Source organism: Balaenoptera acutorostrata, chromosome 16 (genome assembly GCF_949987535.1).
Source record: "Balaenoptera acutorostrata chromosome 16, mBalAcu1.1, whole genome shotgun sequence".
Classification (NCBI taxonomy): domain Eukaryota; kingdom Metazoa; phylum Chordata; class Mammalia; order Artiodactyla; family Balaenopteridae; genus Balaenoptera; species Balaenoptera acutorostrata.
Genome location: NC_080079.1, coordinates 17,848,483 through 17,873,276, shown reverse-complemented (window position 1 = coordinate 17,873,276; position 24,794 = coordinate 17,848,483). Strand labels below are relative to the sequence as shown.

At 38.4% G+C, this 24,794-nt stretch overlaps 1 protein-coding gene across 10 annotated transcripts in view; it reads left to right on the top strand.

Annotated features, from left to right (window-relative positions):
• VTI1A (vesicle transport through interaction with t-SNAREs 1A) overlaps positions 1-24,794 on the top strand; it is a 372,209-nt gene that overhangs the window by 198,753 nt on the left and 148,662 nt on the right. For 5 of the 10 annotated variants that reach the window (XM_057530932.1, XM_007173102.2, XM_007173095.2 and 2 more), the window contains 2 exons: positions 2,492-2,562; positions 3,599-3,660. In XM_057530932.1, the coding sequence (XP_057386915.1) occupies positions 2,492-2,562; positions 3,599-3,660 (133 nt within the window). Of the gene's footprint in view, positions 1-2,491; positions 2,563-3,598; positions 3,672-24,794 lie in introns of all 10 variants that reach the window. The other 5 variants (XM_007173099.2, XM_028164246.2, XM_007173101.2 and 2 more) reach the window with 2 other exon arrangements.

Sequence of the window (24,794 nt, the reverse complement as noted above, 5' to 3'; positions counted from 1 at the left end):
TGAATGAGATCCTTATTAAGTAGAGTAATCTTGGTTGTAGATTTTTCCCTTTCATCACTTTAAGTATGTCCTGCCACTCCCTTCTGGCTTGCAGAGTTTCTGCTGAAAAATCAGCTGATAACCTTATGGGGACTCCCTTGTATGTTATTTGTTGCTTTTCCCTTGCTGCTTTTAATATTTTTTCTTTGTATTTAATTTTTGATAGTTTGATTAATGTGTCTTGGCGTGTTTCTCCTTGGATTTATCCTGTATAGGACTCTCTGCACTTCCTGGACTTGATTGCCTATTTCCTTTCCCATACTAGGGAATTTTTCAACTGTAATCTCTTCAAATATTTTCTCAGTCCCTTTTTTTTCCTCTTCTTCTTCTGGGACCCCTATAATTTGAATGTTGGTGCATTTAATGTTGTCCCAGAGGTCTCCGAGACTGTCCTTAATTCTTTTCATTCTTTTTTCTTTATTCTGCTCTGCGGTAGTTATTTCCACTATTTTATCTTCCAGGTCACTTATCTGTTCTTCTGCCTCAGTTTTCTGCTATTGATTCCTTCCAGAGAATTTTAAATTTCTTTTATTGTGTTGTTCTTCATTGTTTGTTTGCTCTTTAGTTCTTCTAGATCCTTGTTAAACATTTCTTGTATTTTCTCCATTCTATTTCCAAGCTTTTGGATCATCTTTACTATCATTACTCTGAATTCTTTTTCAGGTAGACTGCCTATTTCCTCTTCATTTGTTTGGTCTGGTGGGTTTTTACCTCGCTCCTTCATCTGCTGTGTATTTCTCTGTCTTCTCATTTTGCTTAACCTACTATGTTTGGGGTCTCCTTTTTGCAGTCTGCAGGTTCATACTTCCCGTTGTTTTTGGTGTCTGCTCCCAGTGGGTAAGGTTGGTTCAGAGGGTTGTGTAGGCTTCCTGGTGGAGGGGACTGGTGCCTGTGTTCTGGTGGATGAGTCTGGATCTTATCTTTCTGGTGGGCAGGACCGCATCCAGTGGTTGTTTTGGGGTGTCTGTGAGCTTATTATGATTTTAGGCAGCCTCTCTGCTAATGGCTGGGGTTGTGTTCCTATCTTGCTAGTTGTTTGGCATAGGGTGTCCAGCACTGTAGCTTGCTGGTCGTTGAGTGGAGCTGGGTCTTAGCGTTGAGATACAGATCTCTGGGAGAGCTTTTGCCATTTGATATTACATGGGGCCGGGAGGTCTCTGGTGGACCAATGTCCTGAAAAGGCTCTGGCCTGACACCCGGCTGGAGCACCAAGACCCTTAGCAGTCCTAATCTTCTCGAATCTTGAACACAAGGTTCAGAGCAACATTGGGATTCAGATAATCTGCTCAGGCCACCCCCTCCATGCGGGTTCCAAGAGAGCCTTCTCCAAGCCCCTGAGGATGGAGGTTTCTTCCAGGTCTGAAATGTTTTAGTCTTTCTTCCTCACCGCTCATCTGAATTTCACCTCTTCTTACAGACCTCATCCCAGTTTCTCCAGGAAGTCTTATCTGATTTCTCCAGGCTAGAGCAAATATCCTCCTTGTCTGCTAGTGTTGGAGGGTCTCCTGCAGAGGCGGGGGGCGGCTGTGGCTCACCGCGGGGACCAGGACACTCTAAAATTGCTATATTATGTTGATTAAAGGAATTTAATGTCATGGTAATACCTAATAGTATGACAAAATTGAATATTGCAATTGTCACGCAAAGAAAGAAAAATGCAACTCTAGTTGTTTCATACTTCTCCATTACTGGTGTCATCTTCCATTTTTATGATGCCTTTACTGGGAACCACATATCTTATTCAATTTTACCTTAAGGATAAATTGTATGGAGTTAGTAATAAAAAGCTACCATCAAACTGAGAGGAGATAATATACTAGGAATGTACTATCCTGGGAAGAATTTTCAGTTTGTATAGGTGACAAAAATATAATTTATGTTATTGTACTTAAGCAATTCCTATTATTTGGATTTTTCTGTCATGGAAGGAATATACAGTCCTTTTTTTTGACGTGCCATGAAATATGAGCTCTGATGTAACATTTATCCTTCAACTGCTAAATCATCTCTATTAGTTCGGGAGTTCGGGAGTGGAAGGGCTTGATCTTGGTTACTGGCCGTGTCCCCAACATCTACCGCTGGCACAGAGTAGGGCCTCAGTGATTATTCATTGAGTGCATTGATTCTCGGGTACTATACAGTTACGTGCATTTGTGTGGTACCCTATAGCTTTCAAAACATTTTTAGTTAGGATATCTCATTTGACTATAACAACAATTTCGTGAGAAAGTTAGGACAGATATTTTCTTCCAATGAATAAAACTGCAGTTCAAGTGGATTATGGAAGACCTAAGTTAGGAGGGTGTCGGGGTCATAATAACCTGTTGGTGTTTTATATTGATCATGAGCATTCTTTAAATGCTGCGCCTGTTGTCCTTTTGGTACTTCTGAAGTTTCTTTTTTCATTTGCACCCAAAGTCATCTTTCCTAACTCAAATTTTCTTGTCCATAGAACAAATTGGCCAGGAGATGTTGGAAAACCTCAGTCATGACAGAGAAAAGATACAGAGAGCACGTGAAAGAGTAAGTAGAAGTGCTACAATCTTTTCACAAATTCAGTAAATGAAAAGACAAAAAAAATAAATAAGTAAAAGGTCTTGGGCATGTGCATAGACAGTAACAATTACATTGGTGTAAGCATGTATAAAAATGGCTAGGGTGAAAGAAGGATATAGAGTGGGGGTGAGGGGAGTGTGGGATGGAGAAGGAATAAGCTGACTCTTTATGCCTCCATCCCAGAATGCCCCCAGGTAGATATTTTATTTAGTGCTATATCTAAGGAGAAGATCACTGAGGAGGATTTTGTGGTATGTCAGGTCTTTCAGAGCAAAAGCTAAAAGTATTGATCTCATCTTCCCTCAATTCATTTTGCTTCCATTTATATCTCTAGACCTGTGTGCATTCATAGGGTGGACATATTAATTAATTACCAGAAATAATTTAAACTTTGTCAGCCTGTGAGACATTTGCTTTTATATCCTGTTCAAGTATCCAATTTAAAGCTCCTGGGGTTATCTAGTATATGTAATTTTCTAAATCTAAGAATTTTCAGAGATAATGTAGGTGTCAAGAATGTATTTTAAAGTATTTAAGCATTTTTTTATGAATTGGATTTTCCATCATGAAAGAAAATTATTGTTTGCCAGTGCACTTTAAAAATAATCTAATTCCATGAAGTTTCATTTTGTTCTTTTTTTTTTTTTTTTAAACTTTGGGTTTATTTATTTATTTATTTATTTATTTATTTATTTATTTATTTATGGCTGTGTTGGGTCTTCGTTTCTGTGCGAGGGCTTTCTCTATTTGCGGCAAGTGGGGGCCACTCTTCATCGCGGTGCACGGGCCTCTTCACTATCACGGCCTCTCTTGTTGCGGAGCACAGGCTCCAGACGCGCAGGCTCAGTAATTGTGGCTCACGGGCCTAGTTGCTCTGCGGCATGTGGGATCCTCCCAGACCAGGGCTCGAACCCGTGTCCCCTGCATTGGCAGGCAGATTCTCAACCACTGCGCCACCAGGGAAGCCCTTTGTTCTGTTTTAATGCTGCTTTTCTCCTCCTAGCTTCGGGAAACAGATGCTAACTTGGGGAAAAGCTCCAGGGTTCTGACAGGGATGTTGAGAAGGTAAGAGCCAGGTAGGGACTTATCTTCCTCTCTTTCTCTTACTTTTTTTTAAGTATATTTTTCATCTCGTTGCAACTGGGCATTTTCCAGGCATGCAAGCTTCTGCTCTTAGTACCCTGTGTCAAGAACCTTTTGAAATGACAGAGCACTGATATTAACTCTTTTTTGGACAGGGACACACACTGAGTAACTTAGATTAGAGAGAAGGTTTGAGCTCGGGGGGTTACCTCAAGCTATGGAAAAAATTAGGGTTAAACATAAAGTATTTTTTCATAGCCTGAGGAAGGCCCCATGGCAGGAGCAGACTGATTTTATTTTCTATTTTGATAGCCTCCTTGCTGTAGAGGGAATGATGGCCTGCAGTATCAGGAGCACACTTGGTATTAGCTTTGCCCTCTGTTGCTTTGTTTTCATTTCTTTTTTAAAAGAGAGTCTGGGGAAACATTCTGACTTTATGTATACTTTAAAAAGATTTTTTAAATTTAAAGAATATCTGAATAATGTGAAGTCACATGTGCGAGCAAGCAAATGTTAATGTTTTATATGTGAAACTAACCTTTGATTGACGGAAGATATTTGGGAGACTATGTGAAAGTAAATGAATGCATGTAGGCAATAGTCTACGTTCTGTAATTTTGGAGGGGAGTGAGAAATGTTTTCATTGTTCCGAAAATTGGGGTCATTTTTGACTTAGGTATATTCAGCATGGAATTATTGCATTCAGAATCTACCAAATAAGACTATCATCTAGCATAACTTTCAGTTTGGAACTGTGGATAGAAATATGAATGAGCAATGTTGAGAATCACCTCTAGAATAGCTTAATTGGAATTTTAAAAAGAGAATCTTGTTTATCATTGATGCTATAGTGACAGCTATTTGAAAATAAGTAAAGTCTTCTCTGATCATGTATCCATATATAATAATTTGCTAAAAGTATGTTTGCTGCGTTAGAGATTGATTGCATAAGAATCAATCAAAGGTATGGTCACTTGGTCTTCTATAGACCAATGTAGCGATGTGATTTCTCTATCAGGCTAATCAGGAGCAAGGTTAAATTCCAGGGACACCTCCAACCCATGCTGACACAACTCCACATGCCCCTCCTTTTCCTACACCCACAGTCCCCAATTCAAAACCATAAACCACCAAATTCTCTGATTAGGGGTAATATGTAAACGACCTAGAAAAATTCAAAATCCACAGAGAAGTGGCGATTGAAAGGAATGCTTCAGTGCATATAAACAATAAAAAAGAAAAAAAGGGGAAAATTCTCTATTGCTTCCCTGGGAGGGCCCCTGCAATGTGAGCTGTAACGAATATTCTGCATATGTCTCCATTTTGTCAAATCTCATTAAAGAGTCCTCCCGCTTTATGTCAGTTGAGCTGTCCAGAAATCATTCATCATTTTTAGTGTAAAAAAAAATCATGTGGTTATTTAAATAATATCATATTAATGTTAAAGTTCAGCTGTCATTTAATGGTATGGCTTAATCAGCTGTAGCATTTAGGAAAAATAGTTTATCCAGGCTCTATGTGGCTTTCAGGTTGGCAGATTCAAATAAGGATTTATGGGTTTCTAAACCAACGTATTTCTGTCCACGTTTCTGCTTGATGTACCTCACCCTTTTATGCAGGACACTGCAGACAGTTATTTCAACAAATAACGCATCTCCTCATATTGTGTTTGAATAAGTTTGCAAGTCATTTAGAGAGGGTGAAGCACAAACCACTTCTGTAACCTTTGACTGGGCTTTCTTTAGAAAAATCATACTAACAGGGTTGTTTCATAAGCCTACAGAAGAAAATTACTCTGCTGAAATCTTCTTGGGGTTCTCTTTGTAGGCAAACTCAGTCAATCACTGACTCATCTCCTTTTGGGCTCTGTCTAGAGTATGAACAGAAATAAAAATCCCCAGATGGACATCACCTTGCTATGTCTGAGCCAAGGAAACTCTTAAGTCCACCCATGCACATTGGTAACTGTGTTTTTCACTAAGCACAACTGGGATCTTGGTATCAGCCAAGGTATCCAGGTACTTTTAATCAATGCTATAAACTGAGTCTTCGGGAACCAAATGTAGATGGTGGTTTTGGTTTAATTTCTAATTACTATCCCACATGATATATAATTTATTTTGGACTTGGGAAAAGGCAAAAATATTTTACCAACTTCTTCACTTCATTATTTTTTATTATTCCCTGGAAAAACAGTCTCTAGAAAGTGGAACCAGGGTTTATGTTTCTAATAGGAAGTCTTGTATTTACTGCTCTGATTTTGCTTCCGGTTACATCCCTCCCATTCGCATGGCACTCCCTTCCAGCACCAGTGGGGTTTTATTTCAGAAAGAGAAGTCACGTTATCTTACCAAAATTGCACAGCTATATCATGTGTCAACAGGTGCTTCTGGTTTAAGAAAAGTTACAATATTGAACAGTGTGCCCATCTGTATAAATGTATAAACGCATACAAGAAACGAATGTCCTCTTTGTTCAGGGTAGGTGTTTACCTGCATATAACATAAGCTTATTTATTTTCATATGATAAATTCTTTAGGACCGAAGATAGTTAAGTATTCTACAATATACCGAACCAAGGAATTATTTTATTTAAAAGAAAGACTGCTGATTATTCTTAATTTTTTAAACTTAGGTTGTTTTTAAATTTGTAAAATGAACAGGAATGGTATATCATGGTTCCTCATTTGAGTCATTTTGCTAATATTGATTAGTCTATTGTGTCTATTTCTTCTTTTCTTTTTTTCTCCTTATTCACTTCCTCAGTAAATATTTCATGCCTGAATACAAGGACTTGGGGCTCCTCAAATGAAATCAGTTTGGATCCTTGCCTTCAGAGTACTTCAGTCTAGTAGAGAATATGTGCATATAAAGTGGTGTAGGAATTCATAAAATTATCTAATTTTCAAGGAAGCTATGGAAGTTTCTACAAGTCCAGTTAATCCTTACTGATGATTAAAAAGGGTGCCAGGAAAACAAAGAACCAATAGAAAATATGATTTCAGTAGCTATACAACCAATAAGTTTGAAAAAAATAGAGAAATAGAAGATGACTTATGGAGTCATAAGTTTTGAAAGAAACTAAACTATGCAGAGAATATTGAGACATTTCTAGTGAGAGAGCAACTGATTCAACCTAAATAAATGTTCTTCATGTAACCGTACTATATCACCAAAAGAAAGAAAACAAAGGAAAAAAAACCAGTCCATTCAAAATTATATTAGTAAAACTTGACATCAGAATGCAGGTATAGCTGATTTCCTGAAAAGTAATTTTTCTGCTGTCTTGACATAAGATGAAGAGCTACTTGGGGACAAACTGTTCATTTCCTGACTCTGTAGACAGAGTTCGAAATGAAGTGGTATTCAGATAATAATGAAAATTGTCATGAAACAAATGACCATTCATGCAATGACGGGGGTCAAAAAAAAGGATTTTTCGTTGACTTCCACAAAATTCGACTGTCATAATGGGTTGTCTTTAAAGTGCCTCAAGTAGCACTGAGAGGCTTCAGTGTTGCTCTCCATATATATTTGCCTGTACGTGCATGTTGGTGTGTATATTTTTTCCTATACATTTGACTGGGAGGTCTTATTAGATCAAACAGTACCAGCAGGCAGTGGAAATGAAAACAGAAGTTTTCAAGATTTTCAGTCAGCAAACAAAGGACATCATGATTCTGTTTTCTTTTTCCCTCTGAAGAGTGAATAATTTATCAGTAATTGTATGTTTGTTTCTAAAAGTATCTAAAGGATTCCTTAGAAATGTAACAGAGTTATAATTTGAAATCTCCGTTGACATAAATTTGGAGGACATGTTACAAGTTTATGTTGGCCCATTGACCACATGTATATGCTGGCAAAAGGCTTATGAAAGGAAATGACATATGTAACATTTTTTAAAACACCTTTTCTGTATGATTATCTTAATATCAATTTTCTCTCTCGTGCACACTAGCAATATTTGCTACTAGTATTAGTATTTACACACACACACACACACACACACACAATACAGAATAGCAGAATTACACACACAATTGCAGAATGTTTCCTTGAAAAAGTGAATTCTGTTTATCCTTCCATCATGTATGTAGTAACTTTCTTAAATAGGTAGCTGTTGAGAGGTGTTTTGTAACTAATCTATAATATAAACAAAACAGATGGGATTAAATGAAGTTGATGCAGCTACCACTATTTATACATTTTTTAATTGCAATATAATTGATTTATTATATTAGTTTCAGGTGTACTATGTAGTGACTCAATATTTTTATACATTACAGAATGATTACCACAAATATAGTTACCATCTGTCACCATACAAAATTATTATAATATTATTGACTATGTTCTCCATGCTGTATATTATATCCACATAACTTACTTATTTTATAACTGGAATAACTTCATCCCCTTACTATTTAATACATGTATTTTTGTTAGAGCTACTTCTGAGCCCATCTGGGGAATAACTGCCACCTATCATTGTTATCACATTTTACATTTTAAACGTGGTTTTGTTGCTTTGGTAGGAAGACAGGTAAAAACATCTGGAAAACTTAAATGTACTGTCAGAATGATTCCTAAGGGTAAATATATCAGAAATACCAATGCAATTTCTATAAGCAATAGATATGTAATTTTTTTATTAAACAAACTTATTCTTAAAGAAATATGCTATGACTTTTAATCTTTAAAAATTCATCCCCGCCCCCCCCATTTTGCCCAGGAAACATTTTTTTATATTTTAATTGTTCTTATTATGACGTCTGAAAATTCAGCAGTAGAGAGTTTTCAAGACGTGTGAGAAAAATGTCCTTGAGAATTTACTCTCAATTTTTATGCACTGCAAAGTGTCTTACATTTATATTTTTCACTTTTTTTCTGGTTTCTGCTTTTCTCTCTTTATGTCATTTGTCTTTCTTGGCCTGTTTTTACTAGCTGTGAACATGGGTGGGCCCTGCCTTGAAATTAGTACAGCAAAATCTTAACCTCTAAGATATTCTTCAGTTTTTGTTTTTTTTTTTTTAATGAGGATCTTGAATCAGATGCGTATGTTTTGATTGATTGATTGATTGATTGATTTTGGCTGTGTTGGGTCTTCGTTTCTGTGCGAGGGCTTTCTCCAGTTGTGGCAAGCGGGGGCCACTCCTCATCGCGATGCGCGGGCCTCTCACCGTCGCGGCCTCTCTCGTTGCGGAGCACAGGCTCCAGACGCGCAGGCTCAGCAGCCGTGGCTCACGGGCCCAGCCGCTCCGCGGCATGTGGGATCCTCCCAGGCCAGGGCCCGAACCCGTGTCCCCTGCATTAGCAGGCATACTCCCAACCACTGCGCCACCAGGGAAGCCCCTATTCTTCAGTTTTTAATCAAGTGCTTATTCTTTCAGAACAAAATGATTCAGTTTGTTGTAGATTCTTTACACTTAACAGATTTAGGTTCTAAGCTTAGAATAATGCTACAAAGAGAAAATTATTTTTTAAAAACCTTGGTCCTTATTGTGTGAGTAACTTTATTACCATACACTTGACTCATTGCTTTCGTCCTATAACCCCTTCAAGGCTGACATGGGTGATGTTTTTACCAAATGAAAGAACAGCTTTGGATTTCTTTATATATGTTTCTTTTTAATAACACTCTTGTAACTTTAAACATAGAATTTTGATATTGTGTTAGACATTCGAATACAGCATCTAAAGTTATCTATCAATGATAACTCTACCAGCTGCCTTAGGTGTGTGTCTGACCCTAACCTTAGTTTACACACATCAGATCTAATCCTTAAGAGCCCTGTGGAGGAAGCATCATATCCCCATTTTACAGGTGAGAATAACAATGCTTAGTGAAGTAAACTATCCATAGTCATATACGTAGAAATGTACAGAATTAGACTATGAACTTAGCTGTCTCTTTTTTTTAAATTTATTTTATTTTATTTATTTTAAATTTTTTAATTTTATTTTTTTATACTGCAGGCTCTTATTAGTCATCCATTTTATACACATAACTGTATACATGTCAATCCCAATCTCCCAATTCATCCCACCACCACCGCCACCCCCCCCGCTTTCCCCCCTTGCTGTCCATACGTTTGTTCTCTACATCTGTGTCTCAATTTCTGCCCTGCAAACCAGTTCATCTGTACCATTTTCTAGATTCCACATATATGCATTAATATATGATATTTGTTTTTCTCTTTCTGACTTACTTCACTCTGTATGACGGTCTCTAGATCCATCCACGTCTCTACAAATGACCCAATTTCGTTCCTTTTTATGGCTGAGTAATATTCCATTGTATATATGTACCACATCTTCTTTATCCATTCGTCTGTTGATGGGCATTTAGGTTGCTTCCATGACTTGGTTATTGTAAATAGTGCTGCAGTGAACATTGGGGTGCATGTGTCTTTTTGAATTATGGTTTTCTCTGGGTATATGCCCAGTAGTGGGATTCCTGAGTCATATGGTAGTTCCATTTTTAGTTTTTTAAGGAACCTCCATACTGTTCTCCATAGTGGCTGTATCAATTTACATTCCTACCAACAGTGCAAGAGGGTTCCCTTTTCTCTACACCCTCTCCAGCATTTGTTGTTTGTAGATTTTCTGATGATGCCCATTCTAACTTGTGTGAGGTGATACCTCATTGTAGTTTTGATTTGCATTTCTCTAATAATAGTGATGTTGAGCAGCTTTTCATGTGCTTCTTGGCCATCTGTATGTCTTCTTTGGGAAATGTCTATTTAGGTCTTCTGCCCATTTTTGGATTGGGTTCTTTGTTTTTTTAATATTGAGCTGCATGAGCTGTTTACGTATTTTGGAGATTAATCCTTTTTCCGTTGATTCGTTTGCAAATATTTTCTCCCATTTTGAGGATTGTCTTTTCATCTTGTTTATGGTTTCCTTTGCTGTGCAAAAGCTTTGAAGTTTCATTAGGTCCCATTTGTTTATTTTTGTTTTTATTTCCATTACTCTAGGAGGTGGATCACAAAAGATCTTGTTGTGATTTATGTCAAAGAATGTTCTTCCTAAGTTTTCCTCTAAGAGTTTTATAGTGTCTGGTCTTACATTTAGGTCTCTAATCCATTTTGAGTTTATTTTTGTGTATGGTGTTAGGGAGTGTTCTAATTTCATTCTTTTACATGTAGCTGTCCAGTTTTCCCAGCACCACTTATTGAAGAGGCTGTCTTTTCTGCATTGTATATCCTTGCCTCCTTAGTCATAGATTAGTTGACCATAGGTGCGTGGGTTTGTCTCTGGGCTTTCTATCTTGTTGCATTGATCTGTATTTCTGTTTTTGTGCCAGTACCATATTGTCTTGATTACTGTAGCTTTGTAGTATAGTCTGAAGTCAGGGAGTCTGATTACTCCAGCTCCGTTTTTTTTTCCCTCAAGACCGCTTTGGCTATTCGGGGTCTTTTGTGTCTCCATGCAAATTTTAAGGTTTTTTGTTCTAATTCCGTAAAAAGTGCCATTGGTAATTTGATAAGGATTGCATTGAATCTGTAGATTGCTTTGGGTAGTATAGTCATTTTCACAATATTGATTCTTCCAATCCGAGAACGTGGTATATCTCTCCATCTGTTGGTATCATCTTTAATTTCTTTCATCAATGTCTTATAGTTTTCTGCATACAGGTCTTTTGTCTCCCTAGGTAGGTTTATTCCTAGGTATTTTATTCTTTTTGTTGCAGTGGTAAATGAGAGTGTTTCCTTAATTTCTCTTTCAGATTTTTCATCATTAGTGTATAAGAATGCAAGAGATTTCTGTGCATTAATTTTGTATCCTGCAACTTTACCAAATTCATTGATTAGCTGTAGTAGTTTTCTGATTAGCTCTAGACAGTTTTACTTCTTCTTTTCCAATTTGTATTCCTTTTATTTCTTTTTCTTCTGATTGCTGTGGCTAGGACTTCCAAAACTATGTTGAATAATAGTGGTGAGAGTTGACATCCTTGTCTTGTTCCTGATCTTAGAGGAAATGCTTTCAGTTTTTCACCATTGAGAATGATGTTTGCTGTGGGTTTGTCGTATATGGCCTTTATTATGTTGAGGTAGGTTCCCTCTGTGCCCACTTTCTGGAGAGTTTTTATCATAAATGAGTGTTGAATTTTGTTAAAAGCTTTTTCTGCATCTATTGAGACGATCATATGGTTTTTATTCTTCAGTTTGTTAATATGGTATATCACATTGATTGATTTGCATATATTGAAGAATCCCTGCATCCTTGGGATAAATCCCACCTGATCATGGTGTATGATCCTATTAATGTGTTGTTGGATTCTGTTTGCTAGTATTTTGTTAAGGAATTTTGCATCTATATTCATCAGTGATATTGGTCTGTAATTTTCTTTTTTTGTAGTATCTTTTTCTGGTCTTGGTATCAGGGTGATGGTGACCTCATAGAATGAGTTTGGGAGTGCTCCTTCCTCTGCAATTTTTTGGAAGAGTTTGAGAAGGATGGGTGTTAGCTCTTCTCTAAATGTTTGATAGAATTCACCTGTGAAGCCATCTGGTCCTGGACTTTTGTTTGTTGGAAGATTTTTAATCACAGTTTCAGTTTCGTTACTTGTGATTGGTCTGTTCATATTTTCTATTTCTTCCTGGTTCAGTCTTGGGAGGTTATACCTTTCTAAGAATTTGTCCATTTCTTCCAGGTTGTCCATTTTATTGTCATAGAGTTGCTTGTAGTAGTCTCTTAGGATGCTTTGTATTTTTGCGGTGTCTGTTGTAACTTCTTTTTCATTTCTAATTTTATTGATTTGAGTCCTCTCCCTCTTTTTCTTGATGAGTGTGGCTAATGGTTTATCAATTTCGTTTATCTTCTCAAAGAACCAGCTTTTAGTTTTATTGATCTTTGCTATTGTTTTCTTTGTTTCTATTTCATTTATTTCTGCTCTGATCTTGATGATTTCTTTCCTTCTGCTAACTTGGGTTTTGTTTGTTTTTCTTTCTCTAGTTCCTTTAGGTGTAAGGTTAGATTGTTTATTTGAGATTTTTCTTGTTTCTTGAGGTACGCTTGTATAGCTGTAAACCTCCCTCTTAGAACTGCTTTTGCCACATCCCATAGGTTTTGGATTGTCTTGCTTTCATTGTCGTTTGTCTCTAGGTATTTTTTTATTTCCTCTTTGATTTCTTCAGTGATCTCTTAGTTATTTAGTAACGTATTGTTTAGCCTCCATGTGTTTGTGCTTTTTACGTTTTTTTCCCTGTAATTGATTTCTTTTTTTTTTTTTTTTTTAATTTTTATTTATTCATTTATTTATTTATTCATTCATTTATGGCTGTGTTGGGTCTTCGTTTCCGTGCAAGGGCTTTCTCTAGTTGTGGCAAGTGGGGGCCACTCTTTCATCACGGTGCGCGGGCCTCTCACTGTTGCGGCTTCTCTTGTTGCAGAGCACAAGCTCCAGACGCGCAGGCTCAGTAATTGTGGCTCACGGGCGTAGTTGCTCCGTGGCATGTGGGATCTTCCCGGACCAGGGCTCGAACCCGTGTCCCCTGCATTGGCAGGCAGATTCTCAACCACTGCGCCACCAGGGAAGCCCTGTAATTGATTTCTAATCTCATAGTGTTGTGGTCAGAAAAGATGCTTGGTATGATTCAATTTTCTTAAAAATACTGAGGCTTGATTTGTGACCCAAGATGTGATCTTTCCTGGAGAATGTTCCGTGCACACTTGAGAAGTGTAATCTGCTGTTTTTGGATGGAATGTCCTATAAATATCAATTAAATCTATCTGGTCTATTGTGTCATTTAAAGTTTCTGTTTCCTTATTTATTTTCATTTTGGATGATCTGTCCATTGGTGTAAGTGAGGTGTTAATGTCCCCGACTATTATTGTGTTACTGTCAATTTCCTCTTTTATAGCTGTTAGCAGTTGCCTTATGTATTGAGGTACTCCTATGTTGGGTGCATATATATTTGTAATTGTTATATCTTCTTCTTGGATTGTTCCCTTGATCATTATGTAGTGTCCTTCCTTGTCTCTTGTAACATTCTTTATTTTAAAGTCTATTTTACCTGATATGAGTATTGCTACTCCCGCTTTCTTTTGATTTCCATTTGCATGGAATATCTTTTTCCATCCTCTCACTTTCAGTCTGTATGTGTGCCTAGGTCTGAAGTGGGTCTCTTGTAGACAGCATATATATGGGTCTTGTTTTTGTTTCCATTCAGCGAGCCTGTGTCTTTTGGTTGGAGCGTTTAATCCATTCACGTTTAAGGTAATTATCGATAGGTATGTTCCTATTATCATTTTCCTAATTGTTCTGGGTTTGTTTTTGTAGGTCCTTTTCTTCTCTTGTGTTTCCCACTTTGAGAAGTTCCTTTAGCATTTGTTGTAGAGCTGGTTTGGTGGTGCTGAATTCTCTTAGCTTTTGCTTGTCTGTAAAGCTTTTGATTTCTCCATCGAATCTGAATGAGATCCTTGCTGGGTAGAGTAATCTTGGTTGTAGTTTCTTCCCTTTCATCACTTTAAGTATATTATGCCACTCCCTTCTGGCTTGTAGAGTTTCTGCTGAGAAATCAGCTGTTAACCTTATGAGACTTCCCTTGTATGTTATATGTCATTTTTCCCTTGCTGCTTTCAATAATTTTTCTTTGTCTTTAATTTTTGCCAATTTGATTACTGTGTGTCTCAGCGTGTTTCTCCTTGGGTTTATCCTGCCTGGGACTCTCTGCGCTTCCTGGACTTGGGTGGCTATTTCCTTTCCCATGTTAGGGAAGTTTTCAATTATAATCTCTTCAAATATTTTCTCTGGTCCTTTCTCTCTCTCTTCTCCTTCTGGGACCCCTATAATGCGAATGTTGTTGCGTTTAATGTTGTCCCAGAGGTTTCTTAGGCTGTCTTCATTTCTTTTCATTCTTTTTTTCTTTATTCTGTTCTGCAGCAGTGAATTCCACTAGGAATTCTTCCAGGTCACTTATCCGTTCTTCTGCCTCAGTTATTCTGCTATTGATTCCTTCTAGTGTAGTTTTCATTTCAGTTATTGTATTGTTCAGCTCTGTTTGTTTGTTCTTTAATTCTTCTAGATCTTTGTTAAACATTTCTTGGCATCTTCTCAATCTTTGCCTCCATTCTTTTTCTGAGGTCCTGGGTCATCTTCACTATCATTATTCTGAATTCTTTTTCTGGAAGGTTGCCTATCTCCACTCCATTTAGTTGTTTTTCCTGGGGTTTTACCTTGTTCCTTCATCTGGTACATAGCCCTCTGCCTTTTCATCTTGTCTATCTTTCTGTGAATGTGGTTTTTGTTCCACCAGCTGCAGGATTGTAGTTCTTCTTGCTTCTGCTATCTGCCCTCTGGTGGATGAGGCTATCAAAGAGGCTTGTGGAAGTTTCCTGATGGGAGGGACTGGTGGTGGGTAGAGCTGGCTGTTGCTTTGGTGGGCAGAGCTCAGTAAAACTTTAATCCACTTGTCTACTGATGGGTGGGGCTGGGTCCCCTCCCTGTTGCTTGTTTGGCCTGAGGCGACCCAACACTGGAGCCTACCCGGGCTCTTTGGTGGGGCTAATGGCAGACTCGGGGAGGGCTCACGCCAAGGAGTACTTCCCAGAACTTCTGCTGCCAGTGTCCTTGTCCTCACTGTGAGACAGAGCCACCCCCTGCCTCTGCAGGAGACCCTCCAACACTAGCAGGTTGGTCTGATTCAGTCTCTGTGAGGTCACTGCTCCTTCCCCTGGGTCCCATTGCGCACACTACTTTGTGTGTGCCCTCCAAGAGTGGAGTCTCTGTTTCCCCCAGTCCTGTCGAAGTCCTGCAATCAAACCCCACTACGCTTCAAAGTCTGATTCTCTAGGAATTCCTCCTCCCGTTGCCGGACCCCCAGGTTGGGAAGCCTGACGTGGGGCTCAGAACCTTCACTCCAGTGGGTGGACTTCTGTGGTATAAGTGTTCTCCAGTTTGTGAGTCACCCACCCAGCAGTTATGGGATTTGATTTTATTGTGATTGTGCCCCTCCTGCCATCTCATTGTGGCTTCTCCTTTGTCTTTGGATGTGGGGTATCTTTTTTGGTGAGTTCCAGTGTCTTCCTGTCAATGATTGTTCAGCAGTTAGTTGTGATTCCAGTGCTCTCGCAAGAGGGAGTGAGAGCACATCCTTCTACTCCACCATCTTGAACCAATCTTCTTTAATTTATTTTATTTATTTATTTTTGTCTGTGTTGGGTCTTCATTGCTGTGCACAGGCTTTCTCTAGTTGTGATGAGCGGGGGCTACTCTTTGTTGCAGTGCATGGGCCTCTCACTGTGGTGGCTTCTCTTGTTGCGGAGCATGGGCTCCAGGTGCGCGGGCTTCAGCAGTTGTGGTACGCAGGCTCAGTAGTTGTGGCTCACGGGCTCTAGAGTGCTGGCTCAGCAGTTGTGGCACACGGGCTTAGTTGCTCCGCGGCATGTGGGATCTTCCTGGACCAGGGCTCGAACCCGTGTCCCCTGCATTGGCAGGCAGATTCCCAACCACTGCGCCACCAGGGAAGCCCTAGCTGTCTCTTTTGAATGCACTACACCAAAGGTTCTCAGAGTCAGTTTTCACTAACTAGTAGTGAAATGAGAAGAGTTAAAACAAACTAGTGAGTTTTCATTATGCAGATTGTTACTGTTATCTGCTCTCTTTGTCATGATTCCATTTCTTCTGTAAAATAATTGTGGTAGTCAACTGTTTCCTTAAAATAGTTGATTGTTACAGCAAATGGAAAAGGAAATCCTTGGAAGGACTGAACATTAGCAATCAGTTCTCCCACCTTCCCCCCTTTCCCCACAGTTTACTGGTCTGGGAAATTCAGAATTTTAGGAGCCATTATTCTACACCACACTCTATCTTTTAATTACAAAAACCACTGCTACATATGCACTCACCGATACCCCCTAGGTAGCAGTCACTGTTCTAGACACTTGCTATACATTATCTTGTTTCATCTTCATGATATCTCTGTAAGGCAGATACCATTACTCCCATTTTAAGAAATAAGGAACTTCTGTTAAATATTATCCAGCTCTGTAGAAGCGGTCTGCCTCCAGAGACTGTTTTTCCTAGTGTGCTGGACTGTTACCCTTCTTCTATGGAGAATTAGTAGCCTCACAGAGAGTCAGACAACCATTCTGGATGGTTCTTGAAAACAATGAACAAATCCTTACTACATCCCACTATTTGGGATCGGCTGAAGGTACTGGGTCTGGTTTGTGTAGACATGGAAGCTGCTGTGTACCAGTGGAGTCCCCTTTGAGCGTGTTTTTAAAGAGTCCTTTAGAATCACTTTATTTTTGAGCCTAGACTGTGTGACATTAATCAGAACCAACAGCAACGTGTGGGGGTGAGTCTAGCGTCTTCCTTACCTCCAGTGCTTGACAAGTATCATTATTAGCAAATTTTATTTTTATGTGTAATTTTGTATCACCTGGAGCCTTATCCTCATTGGAGAAAACAATCCCAGTTTTGTTTGATTATTCACAATGAAATTTCTGTATATTTATCAAGAGGCATATGGTTTAGTGAGTAAGAGGTAGGCTCTGGAGTCACGCTGGTTCTGCCACTTTCTAGCTATTAACTTTTGGCAAGAATCTCACTCTCTATACCTCAGTTTCCCTGTCTGTAAAATGGAGATGACAATAGTCCCTACCTCATAAATTCTTATGAGGGTTAAGTGAGTCCATACATGCAAAGTACACACAAAAGTGTCTGGTACATAATAAAGTTTAAATAAATGTTGAATATGATCGTCATCGTTGCTTAAAAAAATAATAATAATAAAGCCTGGGAGCAAAGACTAAAATCAAAATGTTAATTAATTTCTTGTAGCTGATGAATTTTAAACGGATGTTTTTAAATTTTCTTTTTTTCTCATTCCAAGATTTCCCTAGTAATTTTTATAAAATCTAAAATTAATAATAATAATAAAAATAAAATCCCATCCTTTCCTTATGTCCCTGTAGTGGTGCCACCGCTCTCCCTCTCTACTCTGTGACCCCCACTCAGCAACACAGCTTGAACTGCCCCAGAGTACTCGAGTGCTGCCAAGAGCAGAGAGATCCTTCAAGCTCAGTCCTTCCCAAATGAGAGTCCTTCCTCTCACTGGACAGTTTAGGGAGGGGAGCCTCCTAGTCGGTCTCTGACTCTTCTTCCCCTTGTATGCCCTTCTAAATATTACTGGCCAATTTATCTTCCAAAGTGCAAAACTAGTACTGTTTCCTTCCTGCTTAGAAACCTCCCGAGGTTCCCCATTGCCTGCTGACATGTGTCCTCCTCAGTCTAATCCCCAAGGCCTTCCAGTGAGTATTCTAGCCTTATTTGCTGCTACTCCCTCTGGATAGACCCTTTGTCCCTACTAAAATTAACTACTTCCCATCTCCAAAGCCCACCTTCACTTTTCACTAATTCTGTACCTTTGCTTTTTCTCATACTTTTACCTGGAATATTCTCCTTGTCTTACCTGTGTTAGTCAGGAATCTTCTGGATGCAAGTGACAGAAACCCAGATCCGACTGGCTATAAACAAAAGAAGGAAATAACTGCCACATGTAACTAGATAGTTCAAGGGCAGAAGCAACTTCAAACACAGTGGAGTCTAAGGGTTCAAACAATCTAAGGGTCATCACAGCTGGGTGTTGCTCCTTCCTTCTCTCATCTCAGCTTTCTTATATGTGGTTCCGTCCTTCATCAGGGTTTCTCCTTGTGGAGACAAAGCTATTGCCAGCCCTTTCAGTGACACCTATTGAATCTAGCCATTTTGTTCCCCCGAAAAGTCATATAGCATGGAGTCTTATTGGTGCCGGGTGCCTCTGGTTGCATAAAATCCCATTAATCTGTGATCTGATGTTTTAGACCTGGAACCTCATGCAGCGAATGGACACACGGACTGAGAGCAGTTACCTCAGAAAAATCCAGGGCTTTTACTAAAAAGGGGAATAAATCCTGGGTGGGCAAAAGCAACAGATGTTATCTTCAGAATGTTTCATGTGAACTTTTATCCCTTCTCTGGCTCTCAGGTGAACTACCCCTCTCTTCATCAAGCCTTCATCAGTCTCCCAGCCAGAAACAAACTGTCTTTGCTCTGATCCTTCAGGGTAGTTTGTATTTCTCACAAGACTCTAACATCTTCTGCTTTGCATTGTGTACATTGTAGTTAGTTATTAACGACCAAGTCTTCATTTTCTTCTAGACCTTTTTTGTCCCCTCCCTCATCCCCCAAGGGACTTTATATGGTTCCCCACAATATTGTGCAACCAGCTGAAATAAATAGGGGAGGATATCCAAGTAAAAGAGAAAACAAAGCCAGGAATCACTTTACTCCCCCCAAAGCATGGACTGTCAACAAATGCCTGTGCAGATATCCAGACAGGTGGAAAATGTCCTACCTGAAAGCAAATCAGGAGACACAATCAGAGGGCCCACGGTGTTAGATAAAATGAAAGTAACCTTTAGTTGAGGTCAAGCATAGCCTTTCATGCTGCTGAGACAGGCCTTGATAGACTGGTTACTGGGAGGGGGTGACAGTTCTCGTGTCAGATCCCTGCCCGGAGGAGAATGAGGAGTTTCTCTGAGACCAGTTGTCTTAAGGGTCCTCAGGTCTGGAATGTAAGCCACTGGCGGTCAGCAGCTTCATTGCATTTAGCACGGGGCCAAGCTCCCCCGGTGCCAAGCTCCCCCGGCCTGGGCCTGGTCAATGAATGGTCTTTGGAAGAATGGCTAAGAACAGTTTCAAAGCTGCTGTCTAGGTTCTTGGATGTAATTTAGTTGAAACCCCTTGGCTGCAATGTAAACATGTTCTTTCAAAGATAAAATAAGTAACTTAACAATAACAGAATATTTTTGTCCATTATTTAATCACAATAGAAAAACATCTTATATTTTCCTTGGTTGTGAGCCACAGTTTGAGCTAATTCACGAATTACCTTTCTTTTATGATTTTCCCTTTTTTCCCCAGGAAACATGCCATCCTTTAACGCAATGTAGAATACGAAGGGTGCACGTCACCTTCACCATCAACACTTCCTTTGAATGCAGCCTTGAGCTCTTAATTGGAAGCAGGGAGCCCTAGGCCTTCCTTATAAACAAGTAATGGAGCCCTCGACCCCCCTTGTAAAGGGCTGTTTATTAACATATACCATCACCAAACAACATTTTACAGTTCCATGCCCGCACACCGTTACACCACTGTCTGCTCCATGGTAAGCTGAGGGAGGCCTTTGGCCATCTGTTTCATTAAATACCAGAGGCAGTGAACGGTATCTGAACTTTATAAAGCAAGTGTCCGGGCCTCCCGCTTCACCAGTCTCCCCCTTCCTCTTCTGCTGCCACTGCTGCCGCCACTACCACCGCCGCCGCCGCCATATTTTTTTTGTTTGAACGCTCACATTGTAAATTAGTGTATTCACACATCAATTTTAAAAGGCTCACTGTGTTATAAGATGGGACAAAGCGAGCTCAGTAACAGCTCGTGCACAGTGCAGGTGGTCGAGCTAGCTGCTCCCTAGATCAAAAGTCAAACAACTGTGAATCTTCTTTTGAAAGTGCAGTTAGGGAGACAAGGCGAGGCTTATCTGCACAAACAAGAACGAGTTATAGATATACATCGCAAATGCAGGAGGACAAAAAGGGGTTTCATAATCTTGCAGGATAAGAAAACCTTCTAATGCTGACAATTCTGAGGGCATCTCTGGAACATGTAGCCACTTCTTTTTTTCTTTCTTTCTTTTTTCTTTTTCTTTTTTTTTTGTAAAATTAGTCTTTTGTTGTGTGGCAATTGGTAATTATTATTTATGCTTTGGTGCTGTTCCTAAAGTAGCTAAGATTTTTTTTTAAGCCACCTTGGGGGCAGGAAATAGCTCCCCTTTCATGGTTGTATTTTATTTTTCAGCAGCATTTAAGGACAGACTCCTATTTATACCACACAAGCAGTTTTGTCTGTTGTAAACAAAGTAAGTGGCTGGGAATTGTGCTTTCCCAGAAATGTTTTCCAGGGAAGCCATAATAAGAAACAACTGTGTACATCTTGAGATTTTTTTTTTGTCATCTAGGTATTAAGAAAGAATTCTTTGCATTCATGGAAACAGAAAAGAAAGAAAACACTGTTTATAAAGAAAGATATTCAATATCCAGAAGTGTAATTAAAATATTTCTTAAACTGCAAAAGTTGGCCACCTTACTAGTATTAATTGAAGTTGTTTTCTTTTCTTTTTTTTTAATTATCTCTAACATTTTTTGACAAGGTAGTAGCTGAAATGACAGGAGGCGTTTTCTTTTTTTAACCTCAATATCCTATTTAAAAAGTTAGTGGCTTCTTTTGTAAAATATGTGAAGAGCTTTGGAACTGAAGTATGAATATCAACGGGAAAAATGCAACAATGGTAAATTTTATGAAAAATTTTAAAAGAACATTGAAGAGGCTTAGAATTATGAAAGAACAGCATAGTTTCTTATGCAATTATAGTTTACATAGGAAAAAGCCACTCTACTTTCCATCTACTGATATCTTAATGATTTCATGATGAAAAATTAAAAACCTATCAGCTTTTTAATTCTCAAATCAGTCAAAGGTGTCTGAATCAGGTCCCCAAGTACTTTCATAAAACCATGCTCTCTGTCTCAGGGCGTTAAGGCAGTGGTCCCTCTCCTGGGGTGGGTTTCACAGAGTCTCTGAACCACTGGAGTTTCCTGAAAATATTTGTGTATGTGTGTATGTGCATCATTCTGAGAGTTTTCCATAAAATTTTCTAAATAGTCCACAACCAACTCCAAAAAAATTGAGAAATGAGATATTGTCACAAAACTGTGTACAATGTCTTGGCTAAAAACCATTTAATTACTTTGATATTCTGGCTTATTTGAAATGTATTTGGTCTACAAGAAACACTTACTTTGAATTTTCTACAAAGTTTAACAAGAAACTTTTCAGGGATGCTTTCTTTGGGAAATCAGATCATTTATCAAAATTAAGTCCTTAAAGACAGTCAGAACAAGTGAAATATATATAGGGCCTTATAGTTTGTAAGGCACATTCACATATATTATTTCATTTAATGTAACCTTCATAAGAAGTCTGTGATTTGGTATCGTCATTATTATCCTTATGTTATAGATAATTGAGACCTACAAAAGTTGAGTCTTGCCCAAGGCCATCCCACCAAGATGGAGCAAATTTGGACCAATACCCTGGTATTAGCCTCAGAAACCATGTTTTTAGCAGCCTCTTCACAGCAATATCCTCAGCAGCATCTTCTTCAACAGCAAATATTTAATGTTTACTGTGTCAAAGGGAATCCGTTAGTCATCAGAGATTCAACAAACTCAGAACTCTACTCCTAGGTACCTTAATATTTTTAAGAAACAACAATACATAGTAACTTGCGCTGTATGATCAGTGAGAGATAAAATGGTAAGCGGGAACAAGAAGAAAAAATCCCTGGGGCCCACGGTCAGGTAAGACTTTATAGAGGAGATGGCAGGTACCTGGCCTGAAAGTTACTGCCTGATTCTTAAGCCACACATGGGGTAATGCCGCTTCCCTTTTTATGGCAGCCTCAAGGTAATAACTTCCAGCAGCAGAATTTGAATTGGGGGCAGGAGGATGTGTTAGAAACATCTATTTGGCCACAACTGTGTTGAGGGTATATAGGAAGTTAACAACTTGTAACTGCATCTGCTTATAAAGTAAATATGATCCAAAGTCTTCTTGAGAATTTTTTTTAAATTGCAGTGGAGTTTAAGATTTTCTTCAAATAAGTAAGAAAGGCTTGAAGTCACCTCAGTAGTTCTAATTATAAACAAATATGAAAAACCTTTTCACACATTTTATTTACCCCAATTTTAGAAAGATACTGAGAACTTTCATACCCTTGACTAAAATTATGTATTTATAAAATTTTATAGTCTTTGAAATTATACTGCATATTAACTATACCTTCTATACGTGTGATTGGTGAATAGACGCAAAGAATGTTGGCAGAGTACATGAACTATTGTATTGTGGCACGTTAATTAGTTGATAAGTGTATCACTTTAAAACACTGAATTTTTTCGTATATTCCAGTTAAATCTTTCTCATCAAATGCGTTTATGGAGGTTTAGTTAGTAGCAAACTTGCCCAGCCAATAAAGAAAAGCATTTATTTTCTGTTCTGTATATGTGATCTGAAGCCATAGCCTTTAGGTCTTTTAATCTGTCTGTTCAAGGCCAAGCTATTTATATGGATAATTTTTAAAGCTTCTGTATAAAGAAAACAAGAACATTTTATTTATTCACTGGGGTTTTTATGTGCCTTGAAATTGCATAGATAAAGTATTTTCTGGCTCATGGATCTAGAGGAGATAAAAGGTCTCCTATTTTATAAGGCTTTATGTAAGCTTTTCAAATGTACAGTTTTCTTATGACTAGAATTTTTTAAATAAAACATTATTTCACTATTACAATTGGAGTTTAATGTGGGCATCTTTTTCCTTCCCTGAATTGCATGTTAAATTATGTGTTTAATTTTATTGCATTTTTACCTCCTGGATTTTGATAATTCTCATGTTGGAGAAATTAATTTACCAATCCTCATTTTTAGTATTGGGCAACTATTTAATATGACTAGGAGTGGAAAACCCAAAAATCAGATTTAAGAGGCAGAGTGAAAGATATAACTTACTTTTGCAACATATTGGTCTGAGGATGAAAAATTATTTACCTCCCGCTCCTTAAGAATTTTTGCTGAGGCTGGTAGACTGAAAAGGAAAAGAAGAGGCTTTTTTTTTTTTTTAACTCTGGGGCAACTGGATTCAGACCAGATTCTAGGTGAACATTAGCTGCTGTTAGCTCTGCCATGTCAGGGCCAAGAAACAGCTTTCCCTGGCTGGAGCATTCCCAAGCTATCATGGCCATCAGACAGGTGGGGAATAAATATTGTAGAATGGTGGGACATTTGAAGAGCAAGCTCCTGATCCCCAGGACTCAATTTGGACAAGCTTCAGTTGGAGCACACAGGTGTTCCTGGGAGGAACTGTCCTCAGGTGGCTGGGGGTGGGCCATGCTTTCACACACATAAAAAGCCCCCTTTCCCTCTGCCCGCAGGAAAATTAGAATTAACTACAGCGTTCTCTTTTGAAATGGAAAAAGAGAAATAAAAATATGGTACCAGGTTCTGGCTCCGACTGGATTTCCATGGAGCGTGTAATCTATGATGAATGATGAGAATTCTGGAAGCAAAGCATCCTTGCAGTTTTTAACATTGGAGATGCCATAAAAACTGAATGAATGCAAATAATCTTTTTACCCATGGCTGTACCTACATAAGATGGAGTAGTCTTTCCTTCTGCTATTCATTTGTTCATTCACCGTATATTTCATGAGCACTTGCAATTTTCTAAACACTAGGCTAAGTGCTGGGCATAGAGTATAAGACAGAAAAAGGCCCTGCCCTCCAGGGACTTAGCCTAAATTGTAGTAATAGTAATTGGTTGGAACATGAAAATGAACCTGAATAGTCTTTGGGAAACTGTGCATTGAAAGTACTTGCTGGCGTCAGAAAGATTTTTTTTTTTCTGTAATGCCACCACATTGAGGATATGACTAACATTTTATTTGGGGGGTCATTCTTTTTAAATCAACTTTTGCTATAAAACATAAAATAGAAATATTAAAGAAAAATTTTTAAAGAAAAAAGTTGTTTTTAATCCCTCTTCCTTGAAACAAGCTACTCTGTTGATACAAGTATTTCCCTCTAGTCTTTCCGTCATGATCCATGTATAATGTTATATTGCTCTTCTCACTTAATATTGTATCTTAAATGTATTTCTAAATTTCCACATCTTCATGACTATATTTTTCCTAGTTAAAAATTTTTCTAATGAAAGTTTTAACAAACCTCGTATTTTGTAAAAAAAAAAAAAAAAAGAAAAAGAAAGAAGAGAAACAAGTATCAAGAAATAGGAGGAAAGTAGTCCATAATCACACTGACGAAAGGTAGCACCAAAATCACACTGGTGAAAGGTAGCATATTTCATTCCAGTATTTTTCTCTGTAAATATTAATTCCACTGCTGGTTCTATGAAATCTCTTCTTTATCTCACCCATCACTTCATCTTTTACCCTTTTATCTTTTTTAAATATCACAGGTTTTACTTTACAGTTTTCTGCCTTTCACTTTA